Source organism: Cladophialophora bantiana (assembly GCF_000835475.1).
Source record: "Cladophialophora bantiana CBS 173.52 unplaced genomic scaffold supercont1.4, whole genome shotgun sequence".
NCBI classification, from domain to species: Eukaryota; Fungi; Ascomycota; class Eurotiomycetes; order Chaetothyriales; family Herpotrichiellaceae; genus Cladophialophora; species Cladophialophora bantiana.
This window is the reverse complement of record NW_015971578.1, coordinates 2062012-2073530: the sequence shown is the minus strand read 5'-3', so window position 1 is coordinate 2073530 and position 11519 is coordinate 2062012. Positions and strand designations below refer to the sequence as shown.

Sequence of the window (11519 nt, the reverse complement as noted above, 5' to 3'; positions counted from 1 at the left end):
GGAAAGGAAATGGAAATGGGGGAAATGGCGGAGAAATCTTTCCTCAGACAGGCTCTCGGGACACGGCACCCGTTACACTCACCAAAAGCAACTCCTTCGGCTCCTTCTATCTTCCTTGTTTGGCAACAGAACTCGTCGTCCCCAACCATGACATCTTTGCCGTCATGGGTCTGCTGGAAAGAAGCTTATGCCACACGAGAGGCCTTTTCAACCATACGAGGATGCGACAGAGGTCTGATTTTTCTAGTAAAATACCTGAAATTTGGAGGTAAACAGAAGGCCTCTGAAGCGAATTTGACAGTTTCCTCACTGCATCCCGGCCCAATGTCTCTCTAGGTGCTCGATGATATGATCAATGCCCCAGCCCAACTTGACCCTGACGCCGCGGAGAAAATCGACAGCCGCTTCTCTCTCGCCAGGAGAGTTGAGACAGTGCCCGCATGCGTATAGGATGTGTGATGCCTCAAAGTTGGCTGCCACAACGTGAGGATTGCTGATGGCCAGACCAATGCAGCGTTTGAGATCAATTCTGATCTTCTGTTCCGTTTTCTGCCACACGCGTATGCTCTCAAGACCCCTACGACGGGCGCTGTGAACTGGGTCGCTCAGGGCGAGGAGGATGAGGGTTAGGTGGTAGTACATGAGCCCAATGACATGAGGAGCCTGGAGCATCGATATCGTCGGGAAAGGATTGCGGCACCCCGGTCTAGCAAGTTTATTTAGAGCGCTCTCTTCACTTGAAGCTTCAAAGACTGGCAGAAACGTGTCAGGCTTGTCGTGATACCACTGGGTCGCGGCGTGCTGCAAGGTATGCCAATCCTCGACGTCGGCTCCCGCATGTTCACTGCTTTTGGCAGAGTATACCAGAGTCTCTGCGAAAATGAAGACAATTTTGTTGGCCCAAGCGTGATCTGTGAGACCGAGGAAGACCGCAGACCTTTTATAGCAACCAAGATCCACATTCAAGGGGGCATTGCTTGTCAATGCGACGTATATACCTTGTCTCAAGACAATCCACGCTGCTGATTCTCCCAATCCGCCATTTGCGGCGACCTCTCCAACCGAATTAATGACCCGAGAGGAGCCGAGCAGATGGCACATGCGATCTTCATCTGCATTTCCTAGTCAACGTCCTGTTACGGGCGTGGATGAAGGCAGATACCTACCTGACATCTCTTCTCCCTTACGCAAGACGACGATAGCCGCCAAGAAGTTCTCATCTGGAGAATACTCAGGATCATCCAAGAATCGAATCAAGATCCGGATGCACCTAGCCTGGTATTCTTCATAAAATTGGTCTGGAACACCCTGAATACGACTGCGATGAATAGAAGCGGCGGCAATGATAGCGTAAAATAGCAAAGGGCAATGTGCTGCTCGCTGGGGAACAGTTGTGGTGAAATGAGAAACATGGTCCGTGACATCTAGTTGAGGTCCGATATTGTCGATGAAATGTTGAAGGAGTTCAGCCTCTGCTAAGTCGTTTAACGGCCACAGAGGCTGGGATTCATAGAGAACGGTGCTTGTAGATGGCGAGAGTATCTGGATCTGGTTTGATGGGGTACGGTATTGCCGTAATGGAGAAACTAAATATGTGGGAGACGACGCGAAATGGGACGCCCCCGAAGCGCTGTCTCTCCCAAATGACAGCGATCTCTTTGCCGCATAGGGTTCGGCGGCCGACACAATACTAGATTCTGCAACCGCATCTGCACAGTCGAGACGCACATTCGGGGAATTTGCAAAAGCTCCTTCATCCTCATCAATCACAATAGAAGACTGCGAGTCACTTGAACCTTCGTCACGGTCGTTACCACGTACGAATTGGACTTAGAACACCCAGATCAGCTCAAATACTGATGCCAAGCGGTAAGACGACAATCAACAAGGAACTCACCGGGAGTGTGGAAGTCGACCCAAACATGATCACTACCGTAGACAAAGGATATCTCCCGGCCACTCTGTCCAGAAGAGCGGGATTGTTCGACCACAGAGTGAACAGCTTTCAGCCGAATTCGTTTTCGTGGAGGCGGCAGGCAGGGTTCGCCTGCAGTGTCACAGTTTTCGCACCTGCGCATACCATGCTCAATGATACCTCGAATTTTGGTTAGGACATAGCGGCCATGCAGCGGACTACTACTCACATTTACTATGCTTTTCTCGGCATCGTTGGCTAGCATATTGTTAGCTGCAATTTCATAAATCAGAGAGGATTCCCACCATCCTTGTGAGCGCATAGCTCATCATATCGCTGGGGGTCGATCTCGTCCACCTTCGAGGGCGATATCAGAAGTAGTCCCCTTCGGCGAAGACTTACTTCAAATAATCGAGTGCTGTTGGAAGGTTACCCCGTATTTTGGCTACCAGACCGTCACCTCTTGAACTAGCCTAGTAAGGGTGCGGAAGATGCATATGCTGCCCTCGATAACCATGATTTTCTTTCGTGTTGAAGTTCCATTGCGGCGAGTCTCCGGTGCGGAGTTTGGTTCGGCAAGCTCTTTAAGGTTGAGAGCATCGGTACCGGCAAAGTATTAGTCGCATTCATATATGCTAACACCGGGCAACCCACAATTTGAGTGGGCATCATTGTCCGAGGTCCATGGTATCCTGAGACCCGTCTTGGAAATTCTGTCTTGATGGATATGGGGTTCAATTGTCCATCCACCCGTACCATCTGCCATCATTTCAGCCACCTCGCCAGGTACAAGATAAGGCTCAACCACTGGTCGTGCAGCTGGACCCTTGAATCAGGTGAGGTATGCTGCCGTATGAGGAATCTTTCTTCCGAATCAAGCTTCGTAGATTCACCCGTTGGTTTGGCGGAACATGTCCCCGCCAATGATATTGCGCCAATCGTGGGCCATAAATGTTGATTGTCGAAGTCGGATGCCAACAAATGCTGGGTCGAGATGTGGGTAATACATGCTCCAAACGACGAGCCCCGTTTAGAGTCCCCGTGGGGAACACCACGCGAGATGTAGTGGTTGTTCGACAGTGATATAAAGGAGTGAATGTCGCAGAGTCATTGCCTTTTCTTGCACGTATCGACTTCCCGAGCGGCTTTGGTCTCAGTATTAGAGGATTCTGGAGATCTGTGCCGGCTTTGGAATTATTGTTGCCTTTCAATTCCTTTGAGTCCAAAAACATGTTCCCACACGAGAAGGAGATGATCGAGAAGGGCGCCCAAACTATTCTCCACGAAGAGGATGTGCTCGACAAGGAGATCGCAGCTCTCAACACGATCGAAGACACACAAACCTCCAAGGTTGTTTGGCTGATTGCCATCTGCGTCTCCGTCGGCGGCTTCTTGTTCGGTAGGATATATTCGCACAGTCCTGGGGGATAAAGACTCCTGTTCATTGACTTTCTTCAGGATATGACACCGGCTATATTTCTAGCGTTCTTGTTACAATTGGCGATGACTTGGGGCACGATTTATCATCGAGCGAGCAGGAACTCATCACCTCAATAACCAGCGGAGGAGCGCTTATTGGCGCAATATTCGCCGGTTTGACCGCAGACCGCTATGGCCGCAAGATCTCCATTTATTGTGGCTGCGGAGTCTTTGTTGTCGGCGCCATTCTCCAAGCCGCAGCTTTTGGCGTCGCTCAAATGACTGTAGGAAGATTTATCGTTGGGCTAGGCGTCGGTGAGTCTCTCGCAGATCCGTGTTCGTATTGACAGAGCTCTGCTCCAAAGCTTCTGTCCCTCCTCGTCCATTATTTGATGCTGACGACAAATCAGGAAGTGCGGCAATGGTTGTGCCTCTGTAGGTCCTTCATCCTTTTCAGCCATTTTTTCCTGGTTGGCGAAGACTTCCCGGTGCACATCTCTCCACCGTAGAACGGGCTAACAGATGCGAACAGGTACATTTCCGAAATAGCTCCGGCGAAGTATCGCGGTCGTATGATCACTATGCAAACCTGCAACATCACAGGCGGACAATTCATTGCGTATTGCATCGGAGCTGGGTTCGCCGAGGTCAAGTCTTCCGGCTGGCGATACGTTGTTGCCATTGGAGCAATTCCTGCCATTGCGCTGGCTTTGTTCCTCCCCTGGTGTCCGGAAAGCACTCGGCAGCTGGTAGCGCACGGAGAACTTGGGCAGGCCGATGCCGTGCTGGCTAGATTGTATCCAAATTCGACCACACAACAGCGTCAGGACAAGATTCGAGCTATCCAGCAAGATCTGCAGCAGGCCACTGAGCTGATGGCCCACAAGTCGCTCTGGTGGTCATACAAACAGCTGCACATAGTTCCCGCCAATTTTCGTGCCATGCTGACGGCGTGCTGCGTGATGGGAGTTAGTCAACTTTGCGGGTTCAATACGCTGATGTGAGTTTTTCAGCCCCTTCCCATATCCTGTAGTGCGAGCACCTCATATAACCGTCCTGCAGGTACTACAGCGGCACGCTGTTTGCCCTTGTCGGCTTCAACAAGCCGGTTGCTGTCTCAATTGTGGTCGGGGCTTGCAACTTTTTGGGATGTTGCATCAACCTGGTCATTGTCGACCGCTTTGGCCGCCGGAGAATCCTCATCTTTACCGTCCTGGGAATGTCTCTCAGTCTTGTGCTCGCAGCCGTTGCCTTCCACTACATTCCAATCAACTCCAAGGATCTTACACTTGAGATCAACAACGTAAACTGGGCTGGCATTTTGGTACTCGTCACAATCATTTTTTACGTGGGCTTCTTTGGAACTGGCGTTGCCCCTGTTTCCTGGATGGGTGCGGAGCGTCTTCCACTTGAGGTTCGTGCCATGGGGACCATGGTCATGACCATTACCTGCTGGGGGACCAATATCATCATTGCCTCAACCTTTCTATCGATGATGAAATCTTTGAGTCCCAGCGGCGCGTTTGGCTTCTATGCAGCCATCTGCTTTCTGGGGTTCTTGTTCGCAGTCTTCTGCTTCGCGGAAACCAAAGGTATGTCTCTGGAAGAGATTCGAGAGGTGTTCAACCACGGTTTCGGTGTTCGGTACGCAAATAAGTGGCAGAAACAGCACGCCTTGGACAGCAAGAGAGCGGGTGTGTCCCCCTAGCCGGGAAAAGTTGCAGGGCGTCGTTGCTGCGGTCGACTAAGAGGTGTAGCAGGAGAGCCCAAAGCAGACCTTTCAGAAAGACTGCGATATGAGATTGGCGAGGTTTGTGCAACAACGCAACTGCAAGAAATGATGCGTTGGAGCCGGCGATTTGAAGTTCTAGAATGGTCAATGAGAGATGAATCAAAGTTGAATTTCCGCAGCACAAGGATCAGATAGATCCGTTGGGCATTCAGCCGCCCGGTGGTGCTGCCAGGGTCCACATGATCGAAACACAGTTGATAATGTGGGCTGTCAAAGTAGTCTGCCTTGGTTTTCTGCATCCCAACAGTTGGGTATCTCTGGTGGTGCTCCCAAACCCCTCGGACTCTTTGCGTCATGGCAGGCACAGGCGATTTTAAGAGCATTGGAAGAGCTGTAACTCAATTTCTCGGAAGTAGGGGATGTTTCGAATATTTTCACCGTTGTAAGACATAGGCTGATTACTCAATTCAGACATGAACTGACGGGAGAGTCTATTTTAGACATGGACAGCTCTGTACAGGGAAATGATCCTGGATTGTGCAGCATTTCATTACCTCGAGTCTGTTGGTAGTGAACGGTGAGACATATCGTCCGCTTGAAATTCTGGCTTGAAACATGGCCAGAACAGGCAGTGCATCTGATGGTATAATATGTGTTGATGTGATATATGGCGACGCTCAATGAGCTCTTCACACCCCATTGCACTCGATCTTCCATCAATGGACATGCGTTGTTGGTTGTTGCCTACGAAGAAAAATGCTATTGCAGGTTTTATGCCCTGCCGTTTTATCAAATGACATTTTCAAATGACACTCGGCGCGCTCAGCGAGCCAGGAGCTTTGCGACTCCGCAAGATGGAACTTTGATAGCGATCAATTGACGCAGGTGCTTGAATTCTCCCATCATTCCGCATTCAATCAGACTTAGCTCTTGCTCTCGAAGTCGTCGCCAGAGATGCAGGCATTTAAGGCCTGCGCTCCTCGGGCGCTGCGATCTGCGACTAGCACTACGTCAAGAAGCTATGCCACCGTCTCGTCGGGTTCGCCCTATACTCAGACGCGGAATAACCTGAGAATCCACGCCGACACGAAAGTCCTCTTTCAGGGTTTCACGGGCAAGCAGGGTACATTTCATGCTCAACAGGCAATTGAGTACGGCACCAAGGTTGTGGGTGGAACGAACCCGAAAAGCGAGCCTCCCCGTCAGCTTCTTGCAGAGATACAACATGCTAACCGCAAGCAGAGGCCGGTACCCAGCATCTTGGTCTGCCCGTTTTCAAGAATGTTACCGAGGGTGTAAAAGAGACAGGAGCTACTGCAAGTGTCATATTCGTACCGCCTCCGGTAGCAGCAGCTGGTATCATGGAAGCTATTGAAGCTGAAATACCGCTGGTGGTGTGCATTACTGAAGGGTAAGGCGGCTCTTATACAGATTTCACTTACTGACGAACTTCAGAATCCCCCAACATGATATGCTTAAGGTCACCGACGCGCTAAAAACCCAAAGCAAGACACGTTTGGTTGGTCCCAACTGCCCTGGAATCATCGCGCCCGGCCAATGCAAGATCGGCATCATGCCAGGATTCATCCACAAACGAGGAAGAGTTGGGATCGTATCAAGATCGGGAACACTGACATACGAGGCGGTCAATCAAACAACCCAAGCAGGTCTCGGACAATCTTTGGTCGTGGGTATCGGAGGTGATCCATTCAGCGGCACCAACTTTATTGACTGCCTGAGTGTTTTCATGGAAGACGACGAGACAGAGGGTATCATCATGATTGGTGAGATTGGAGGGAGCGCCGAGGAGGACGCGGCAGAGTTCCTAAAGAGCGAGAACAAGAAGAACAAGCCCGCAGTCAGCTTCATTGCCGGTATCACTGCCCCTCCAGGGCGCCGAATGGGACATGCTGGTGCTATCGTCAGCGGAGGAAAAGGTGGTGCCGAATCAAAGATCTCGGCATTGGAAGCTGCTGGAGTGATCGTGGAGAGGAGTCCAGCCATGTTGGGCAAATCGTTGCATGCACAGTTCGTTAACCGGGATCTGGTCTGATTGGAAGGCCTTGGGATAAGATGTTCGGTGAGGACGGACACTTGAGTCTTCAAGGGGTGCATGCATGTATTTTGATACCGCGAATAAAGCGCATGTGAAAACATTCTGCATGGCCGCTTGCCCTTCGAGCCGTGAATGTCCAGCTCTTGTACAGGGGCTGCCCTGATCCTGGGCCCTCTAATGCGCATGATCCCTCCCATCTACGCCGTCAGTTTGCCCATTTCTTCGGAGAGCATCTTCTCCTTTATCGCAGAGAATCCGTTATGATCATAGTGATATAGCGCCCCGCCGACTCGCTCGAACATGCAGCCAAGCTTGAAATCCACAGAATACCAAGAATGCCTGGCCTGTCCGTCAATATCAAATACTTAACAAGGTCCCGAGGATGGAGACTCACAGCATAAACCGCCACTGCAATAAATATAGAGCCCGCGACCGCTCCACCGTCTTCAGGATCTCCTTCTAGCCCCATCATGGAGTGATGGTCTCTCTGTACGCCCCAGACAATCAGTATGAGCTTCACACGAACTTGCTTGGTGTACTGGGTATGTCGGGCAACGCTCGTACCGCAAATAGGCTCCCTATAATCGAGAGGATGACAATGGCGAAGACCGAGAGAATCGTGCTGTCAAAAGGTTAGTAGTCCGCATCACACATAGACATCGACGAGAGTCGAAAGACTGACCAGCTCCATGCGTTCAAGGCGGATACGACTGGCTTCATAATGAGCTGTGTTTGTCTCAACGTGCTGGAACCGAAAATGCAGGACTTCGCGCTCCCTGTCGGCACTAAAAAGCCGGCTTGACGTGGTGGACAGTCACTCGAGGGTATACCTTGCGACACGACCCGTGCCACAGGTCAGATTGCGATTCTTGGATGGAGGTATTACTCTTTAAAGGTCTTTGGGCTGCACAGTAGTGACGTGCGCTTCCTTAACAGGTTGAACCTTTAAGCTGAGGTGTTCCTGCGGCCAGCACCGGGGCAGCTCGAGTGCTGACGGAACAAATATTTTCCATTCCGAGCCCCAAGTCCTCGTATGACCTTGGTCTGATGATCCAATTCCTGAGTTGTCAAGAGTATATATGACCTCCCCATCTGACGACCTTCAACGAACATTATCTGTCTCAAGCATTCATTCTCTCCCCTTCGATTCTATTATTTTGACCTCTGCTCGAAAAGGATGGTGTGAGCGACACCCCGAATCACAGTACGATTCCGAGCCCACCCCTTAAAATTCACATTCGAAGACTTCGGTACAAGTCTGGCACGTGCCCCCTGACGACTATCTTTCTGTTTGTCGTCAAGACATTCACACCCTTTAACAGTCTCCGCCGACATATTCATGACCCGTAGTGATCATAGCTCAGATAGCAGCGAGCGCTCCCCGCTCATTCGAGACGCCAACAACTCGAACAAAAATGACGATATCCCCGAACAACCACTTCTGGAGCCGAGACGCCATTCGGAGGAGCCACCCACACCAGAGGATGGACTCCTTTCGGATGAGCGAACAATGTCACAGGCGATTGACTATGAAGAGTCAATAGTGGAGTCCAAAGATGCTCTGTACCTCGCCTTTCTCACGGTTTGCATTGGGGGCCTTCAGATAGTCTGGTCCGTTGAACTCTCCAATGGCTCCCCATATCTGCTCTCTCTTGGAATGAGTAAAGCCTTGCTCGCATTCGTTTGGCTTGCAGGTCCCTTGACCGGGTCACTTGTTCAGCCATACATCGGAATTCTAAGCGATCGATGCCGAGTCTCGTGGGGCAAAAGGAAGCCCTTCATGATCGCCGGGACTCTGGGCACTGTTGCTTCGTCGATGATCCTTGCATACGCGCGAGACATCATCCGAGTCATTGGAGGACTTGACGCAAATGCACAGTATACTGGGGGCTACAGGACTGCAACTATCGTCCTTGCCACGGTCATGATGTGGTGTCTAGACTTTAGCATCAACACCGGTAAGTTCATTCTGAGGGCTTTTCTCCCATGTATCTAACACCCTCCCAGTACAAGCCGCGATTCGCGCGTTTATTGTTGACAACGCTCCTTCTCATCAACAAGAGTCGGCCAATGCATGGGCTTCACGCATGACAGGCATTGGGAACGTCTTTGGCTATATCTTTGGATACCTGAATCTGCCACGATATTTCAGCTTCTTTGGTAACACCCAATTCAAAGTCCTGGTTGTTCTGGCATCCATTGCGTTAAGTTCGACTGTTTTGATCAGCATCCTCGCCATCAAGGAGCGGAACCCACAACTTGATCCTCCGTCGAAGGCCGATTACGAATCGGGTGGGTTGCTGTCCTTCTTCAGACAAGTCTTCAGCTCCATCAAGCGACTGCCACCTCAAGTCCGCAAGGTCTGCGAAATACAATTTTTCCACTGGCTAGGCTGGTTTCCTTTTCTCTTTTACATTACAACTTATATTGGTCAACTATACGTTGACCCCCATCTGAAGCCTGGTCTTTCGGATGATGAGGTGGAGCGGTTTTGGGGCAAGGCTACTCGAGTCGGAACACTGGCGCTGCTCACCTACGCGATCGTATCGTTTGCGTCAAACATAATCCTGCCCTTCTTAGTCGTACCAACGTACAAACACAAAACGACAGATGACGCCGAAGATTTTGCGAGACCAATCACTCCGACGTCGCCTATCGGCACGCGATCACGGGAATTTCCATGGGGCGAACACCCTACACTCAGTCGGTCTCAGACCAGTCTGTCACTCAATCGGCCGCTCTCGAACCCTGTCGCGAGCACATCGTCCATTCGCAATTCTGGCATTTTTAGACACTGTTTGGATAGGATGCAAATTCCAGGGTTGACATTGCGACGAGCGTGGCTAATCTCTCAACTTCTCTTCACGCTGTGCATGTGGAGTACTGTGTTCATATCGACACCCTTGGCAGCATCAATCATGACTGCTCTAGTCGGAATCTCCTGGTCATTGACATTGTGGGCTCCGTTTGCATTGATCTCCGCAGACATTTCACGACGTGATGAAGCGAGGCGGAAGAGGCGGCAGCAGAGACTCATAAATGGAGAAGATCTTGAAGACCTCGATGATAAAGAGACAGACGAAGAAGATCAAGCCGGCATTATCCTTGGACTTCACAACGTTGCTATCAGCGCTCCGCAAATTCTGGCAACATTGATTAGCAGCGCCATCTTCAAACTGCTGCAGAAGCCGCGAAACCAGCCAGGCGATGTCAGTGTGGGATGGACTCTGAGGATTGGTGGGCTTGGAGCGCTGGCAGCTGCCTTTATCACTTGGCGGATGGAGGAACCTGGGAACGAGGATGATTGAGACATCTGAATTACGGACCAGCATTGTTCAGTCTGTAGTAAGTCATGGTTTGGCACGGGTCATTGGTTCGACGCTATTGAAGGGCTGAGCTGGAGCAAATCCGACGTGGACTGTTAGACTACATTGAGATGTCCCGAGTATACAACCCCGTCAAAACTAGCACGAGGTTGTTGCATGCGAGCGTCGGATACGGAGCATTGGAGGGCCTGGGGCGCTCAGCAACATTGTGACCAGGGTGGAGGGAAGGGGAATGGAATGTACAGTGCATTGATACATCTGCAAGGAACTGCTTTGGCACAACAGCCCTTTTCTATTCCCAGCGGCGTGTTCTTGGGCTCGAGACTTCTTCTGGATGGTGCAATGCAAGGCTTCATGTGACAGAGTTTTTAGGCGCTCGGCGTCTTTGAGCGGCTCCTTCGGTCAATTCACAGGAAATGTACGTCGAGACTCGGCAGGAGCTGTGCCGCATGGTGTTGTATATGCAAGTGTGATCGACGACAGGCCAGTCAATCCATGGATCGGCACAGCCAAAGTCAAGAGAATCAGAACCATTCTTCGTCTCTTCATTTCTTCTATATGTGAATCTGACCGAGGCGTGTCTAATCCCACACGGGGGTCCCCCCCCCTTTTCGAATACGAGGTCGACTAGGTACTCAGGCCAATGTGCTGGCCACAAGTTGCCCGTATCTCCACCATCTTCTGTGGCGAACACAGACAGGTCTAAAAGGAACCGAAGAGCAACCGTGAGGACGGATCGATAATTACGGCTTCCCACGGCGCGCCTACAGGCTGTTAGGCTAAAGTTCGGCATCTTGGGTGAACAGGACATTTGCCGGACAGCATCAGTCCGCAACCAATCCGGTAGAATGCCATCCATCCAAGATGGTGGATCGTTCCATCGTCAACTGGGGAAGCAAAAAAAGGTTACCACAGGATAAATCATGGCATTTGATCACCCAGGCGGCGAGGCGGACTCGGGAAAAGGGTACAAATATCCCACGAGCCATGGTCCCTGCCAAAGAAGCGACAGTTCTGCTCTTCGAGTCCTCTGGCTTTTGTTTTTTTTTTTGTTTTTTTTACAAGGCTCTG

At 51.0% G+C, this 11519-nt stretch overlaps 5 protein-coding genes across 5 annotated transcripts; 3 read left to right on the top strand and 2 right to left on the bottom strand.

Moving 5' to 3' along the window:
* Positions 1-306: 306 nt before the first annotated feature.
* Positions 307-2180, bottom strand: Z519_03528 (uncharacterized protein; the record flags this gene model as incomplete). Its single annotated transcript, XM_016761278.1, has 3 exons — positions 307-1121; positions 1167-1829; positions 1898-2180. 3 exons carry the CDS (start codon positions 2178-2180, stop codon positions 307-309), a joined length of 1761 nt encoding a protein of 586 aa, XP_016623128.1.
* A 965-nt stretch (positions 2181-3145) lies between these two features.
* Positions 3146-5042, top strand: Z519_03527 (uncharacterized protein; the record flags this gene model as incomplete). The annotated part of the gene is made up of 5 exons (XM_016761277.1): positions 3146-3314; positions 3374-3653; positions 3749-3769; positions 3867-4334; positions 4397-5042. The coding sequence occupies 5 exons, from the start codon at positions 3146-3148 to the stop codon at positions 5040-5042; spliced, it is 1584 nt and encodes a 527-aa protein (XP_016623127.1).
* Positions 5043-6020: 978 nt separating this feature from the next.
* Z519_03526 (uncharacterized protein) lies at positions 6021-7119 on the top strand (the record flags this gene model as incomplete). The annotated part of the gene is made up of 3 exons (XM_016761276.1): positions 6021-6267; positions 6309-6477; positions 6522-7119. 3 exons carry the CDS (start codon positions 6021-6023, stop codon positions 7117-7119), a joined length of 1014 nt encoding a protein of 337 aa, XP_016623126.1.
* Positions 7120-7319: 200 nt separating this feature from the next.
* On the bottom strand, positions 7320-7842 carry Z519_03525 (uncharacterized protein; the record flags this gene model as incomplete). The annotated part of the gene is made up of 4 exons (XM_016761275.1): positions 7320-7466; positions 7517-7609; positions 7687-7744; positions 7805-7842. The coding sequence occupies 4 exons, from the start codon at positions 7840-7842 to the stop codon at positions 7320-7322; spliced, it is 336 nt and encodes a 111-aa protein (XP_016623125.1).
* Positions 7843-8461: 619 nt separating this feature from the next.
* Positions 8462-10430, top strand: Z519_03524 (uncharacterized protein; the record flags this gene model as incomplete). The annotated part of the gene is made up of 2 exons (XM_016761274.1): positions 8462-9080; positions 9130-10430. 2 exons carry the CDS (start codon positions 8462-8464, stop codon positions 10428-10430), a joined length of 1920 nt encoding a protein of 639 aa, XP_016623124.1.
* Between the last annotated feature and the right edge of the window lie 1089 nt (positions 10431-11519).